This window comes from Lathyrus oleraceus, chromosome 5 (assembly GCF_024323335.1).
Source record: "Lathyrus oleraceus cultivar Zhongwan6 chromosome 5, CAAS_Psat_ZW6_1.0, whole genome shotgun sequence".
In the NCBI taxonomy this organism is placed as follows: Eukaryota; Viridiplantae; Streptophyta; class Magnoliopsida; order Fabales; family Fabaceae; genus Lathyrus; species Lathyrus oleraceus.
This window is the reverse complement of record NC_066583.1, coordinates 48,371,683-48,375,935: the sequence shown is the minus strand read 5'-3', so window position 1 is coordinate 48,375,935 and position 4,253 is coordinate 48,371,683. Positions and strand designations below refer to the sequence as shown.

Genomic DNA, 4,253 nt, shown 5'->3' with positions numbered 1-4,253 from the left:
CGATTGTTTCAGCTGCTACGGACCGTAGCAGCCAAGCCCTAGGGTTTCCTTCATTTTGATGCGCCAGTACAAAGACCAAAGACCTACTAGAGTCACCCGTAGTAGTTGCTACAAGCCGTAGCAGTAAGACGAGTTGTCCATTTATTTGTTTCCTTTTTCGGATCGATTTCCTCTATTTTTGAATTTTTGAATGTTTATATTTTATATTTTTTTTATGTAATGGCTATTAATCGGTGAGATATTAGTCCAAGTTTAGAATTTTATATAAAAGTCACAATTAGTCTTGAGTTAGGAATCCAAGTTTTATTTTCTCTAAGTTTCTACTAATTTTATTCTCTTTATACTCAAGTCTCTATTTGAGCATTGGATCAAGATTTATTCAATCATATTTTTTTTATCGTTTTCAATACAATTGTTATTCTATTTCAATTGCTTACTATAATTTCGATTATAAATACTAATTTGATTGTGTTTTTCCTCACCATGAATGAGTAGGCCACTAGGAACTAAGGGTCATGGGGCTTATCTCATGATTATTCGCATGATCCATCATAAATTTATTACAAGGGTCTTTTGTTCGTATTTATTTTAATACTTGAGTCCATGCATTCCAACTCTTGTACAAAAGTAAAGAGTTCTCAGGTACCGATCATAGTCTGAAAGGATATGTATCGGTACCAGAGCGTAGATTTTTAAATAATCGAGTCTAATACAACAAAAGTGTTTGAATGAGTTTGAGAAATTTTCCAATTTTTATAGCTGCGCAAAAGTAACAAATCCTTGACAAATAATTCGGTCGTGCGAAAGTTAACAAAATATTCGTCATCGATAGGGCAACACTCACCCAAACCAAAGGTTTTTTATAACACTGTTGGATCATCAATTCATTTGGATGGTCAACATGAGGAAGCATTTTTACATTTAGGACTCTTTATTTATGAATAACACACCTTGTAAGAGACACACCACATATTCACCAAAACTTTAAACTGATAGGTGTATGAGTTCTCTCACTTACAAATACTCAAGTCTCCATTTTTCTAATCAATATGAGACTTTCCCACACTTTATTTCTCAACACTTAACTCACAATTGCTTTTTCTCAACAAAATCTACTTCACTTTTTTCATTCTTTCTCTCTTTTTTCACTTTTTTTTCATCTACTTTTTTTCTTCTCTATTTTCTCTCCCCAACCAAACAAATCATTAAGCATCTTACTGTGCCATAATTTAAGAGATAATAAAGAGGGTGTAGTTGACATACAGGAGGAAGTGAATAATCTATAGGAACCAGATCCAACATAAGTAAGGTTGGAAAAGTTTCATAATATCATTTGAAAAACACATATATGGATTTTTTTTCTTCAATAAATTTCTAATTCTAACTACTCATTCTGCACATGAATTGTGATATTTTCATCCTTCGGAGGCTTACATGCACTTGCCATGGCTATGAATTTCGGAACCTTATCTCCCGGCATCAACACAGGAAAGCTTCGACCATGGTTCTGCTTCATAATCTAAACACAACAACAATAACGAACAAACAACATTAGTTTCAACACAAAACAAAAATGTTACAAACTTTTATTTAGTTTTTCATCCTTAAAAAAATAGAAATAAAGTGAAGTGATTATTACCAAAACAGGAAACCCGGGTTTATTGTTAGAGGAAGCAAAGTGTGATTGTATACGAGGTTGTGGGTTGATAACATTAACCACAGAAGATGGAAATAGAAATTGAAGTTTGTCCCAATATAAACAACAAGAAAAGAAACAACAAAAGAAGAATAAGAAAGAAACAAGAAGAGCTAAACCTAATGGGAACCCAATGTATGGTGTGTCTTCAATAACCATGTTTATGATATGTTGTTTTGACTCTCATTTTACCTGAATGAATGAAACGTTACAAAGAACGTGGTTTATTTAATAACACTGTGAAAAGCGTAACAGAATTTGGTCTTTAGTTTATTGGACTGTTGTTGATGATGATGGTGCGCACTCAGAACTAGTGAGTGGAGTTTGACAAGTGAGTCAAGTGGAGGTACATTTTCCTTTTTGTACGGCAAAATTTGTTTTATTCATAACAAGGACAATCATATTTTTAGGTTTACGTATCATTCTCAATTGGAAACGGATCCCCTACTGCCATCTCTCATGTGCCAAAGGTTTGTTTCCTTTTATGGTTAATTGTAGTTTTTTTTATACTATTTTTTTTAATTAAAAAATACCAAATATGGTTAAAAAGACAACAACACTCATATAATTTTTGCTAGGTACATTTTTTTATTATAATATCTTTTATTAAATATATATTTTTATTTAATAATAATTAGAATATTTAATCAATTAATTGAATTAATTTTTATATTTAATAAAAATCAAAATAATCAAAATAATAATTATTTATTTTAAAATCCATAGGATAAATGTATGTAAGTAAAAAATAATTAAATTTAATATTTTATAATATTGTTAAATTAAAATTATTATTATTATAAAAATTATATACAAAATACGTATTTGTGGTTAAAGAATAAAACTAATGTCTTTATTTCATATTGTTTACATAAAAATAAAACAAACAAAAAATTATAATATATCAACTATTATTTTTCACACATAATTTTTTTTATAGTATTTAAGATAGATTCTAAATTTTATTAAATTTTTAATTTTTATGAAAAATGAAAAAGATCATTATTTTGATCTTATTGAATTAATTTTAAAATATTTAGTTGGGTTGATTGTTGTAAAACTAATACCACAAAAATTAAAGAAAATTTATGTTTGTGTAATCATTTTTGTATCTTAAATATTAAATAAATAAATGAAAATTAAAGAAAATTAAAATTGGTAAATATTTCTCTTTCTTCTTTAAATAATATTTGTTTCTCTTCGTTGTTTTTTAACCATTGAATTAATCTAACGGTACATACTTGCACATGAGAGAAAGCATGAGAGAATAAATTGGAGAGGATCCACTTCCTTCTCAATTTTTTATTTGTTTATTTTTTCAAAAATATAAATGGAACTCTATTTTTCATAACTCATTATTCAAGCTTAGACATGCTTGCATAGAGGTAACCATAATACGGTCGTCCTAGCATGCCACAAATGAGTTTCTTTGGAATTAGAGGTAAAAGAGTGGTTCTATAAAGGAATTAGAGATAGAGATAGAGATAGATGAAGAATTCATGGAATGGAGTACACAGGCTACAAATCAGTTTTTTTTTTTTGAGATGGATTAAACTTTGGGTAATGTTAAATTGTGTCTTATGGGCACAAAATAAGAACTAAAGAAAATAATTGTATTGGAAATTGTGTATTGATTTTAATAAAGATATAAAATTAAATTTATAATTGATTTTTTCAATACAAACTTTTTACAAATGGGTGTCTTATTTTGTGCTCCTAGGATATAAGTTAGCATTATCCTTACACTTTTGATACAATGAGGAGGGATGCATTTATAGGGTAGCACTTAAACGCTTAAGTTAATGAATAATTAAATGTAGTTATAAAGTGGTTTTATATAATATGAGTGGCACTACGATAAATATATTGTTTTGTCACAGGGTAAATGTCAGGGTAAAGCCCCTCCCTAAATTTGTTGGGTTTTGACTTTTTTTATGTGGAGAAATATTTAAATATGATTAGTCTATATGTCTCACTTATTTAAGAAGAGAGAGTCAATTTATGTTTGAGAGAAATAGAAAGAAAATAATAAGGATTCAAAATTGAAAAAATGAGAGAAATCTATTCCCGTTTTTCTGTAACTAGTCTCACTAAATCGACAATCCTGGACTCGTTAACTGTCAGATCGAGCTCAAAGTTGGAGGGTAGGTTCGCAACATCTGTGTCTAACTTTAAACCAATCAGAATTTTAAAACAAGGTTTGAGCTGAGAGATATCTGCTTTTTACTGAAGCAACATATTTGGGTAATTTCAACTTTTTTATTCTTATTTGTAAGATAGTTTGCTTTGTGATTTGTGGTTGTTACCACTAGTTTATGAATCACTTTAAGACTCTATTGTATCCTTAATTGATTATAGTGAAGCTATTTCTTTGATTTGGACGACTCGTGGGTTTTACTCTCATATTAAGGAGTTTTCCACGTTAAAATATCATGTGTTTTTTGTGTATTTATTTGTTCGATTTGCCATCAAATAATTTGTTGTTCATCCTCAAGGTTCCTACAAGTGTGGAGAATTTTATATTTGTTGCGTATTGATCTGTTATTGTGTCTTAATT

The 4,253-nt window shown here is 29.0% G+C and overlaps 1 protein-coding gene across 1 annotated transcript; it reads right to left on the bottom strand.

Annotated features, from left to right (window-relative positions):
* Positions 1-1,228: 1,228 nt before the first annotated feature.
* LOC127083829 (uncharacterized protein At5g65660) lies at positions 1,229-1,913 on the bottom strand. Its single transcript, XM_051024166.1, has 2 exons — positions 1,640-1,913; positions 1,229-1,519 (listed from the first exon to the last, which is right to left on the bottom strand). The coding sequence occupies exons 1-2, from the start codon at positions 1,853-1,855 to the stop codon at positions 1,385-1,387; spliced, it is 351 nt and encodes a 116-aa protein (XP_050880123.1). The 5' UTR covers positions 1,856-1,913; the 3' UTR covers positions 1,229-1,384.
* Between the last annotated feature and the right edge of the window lie 2,340 nt (positions 1,914-4,253).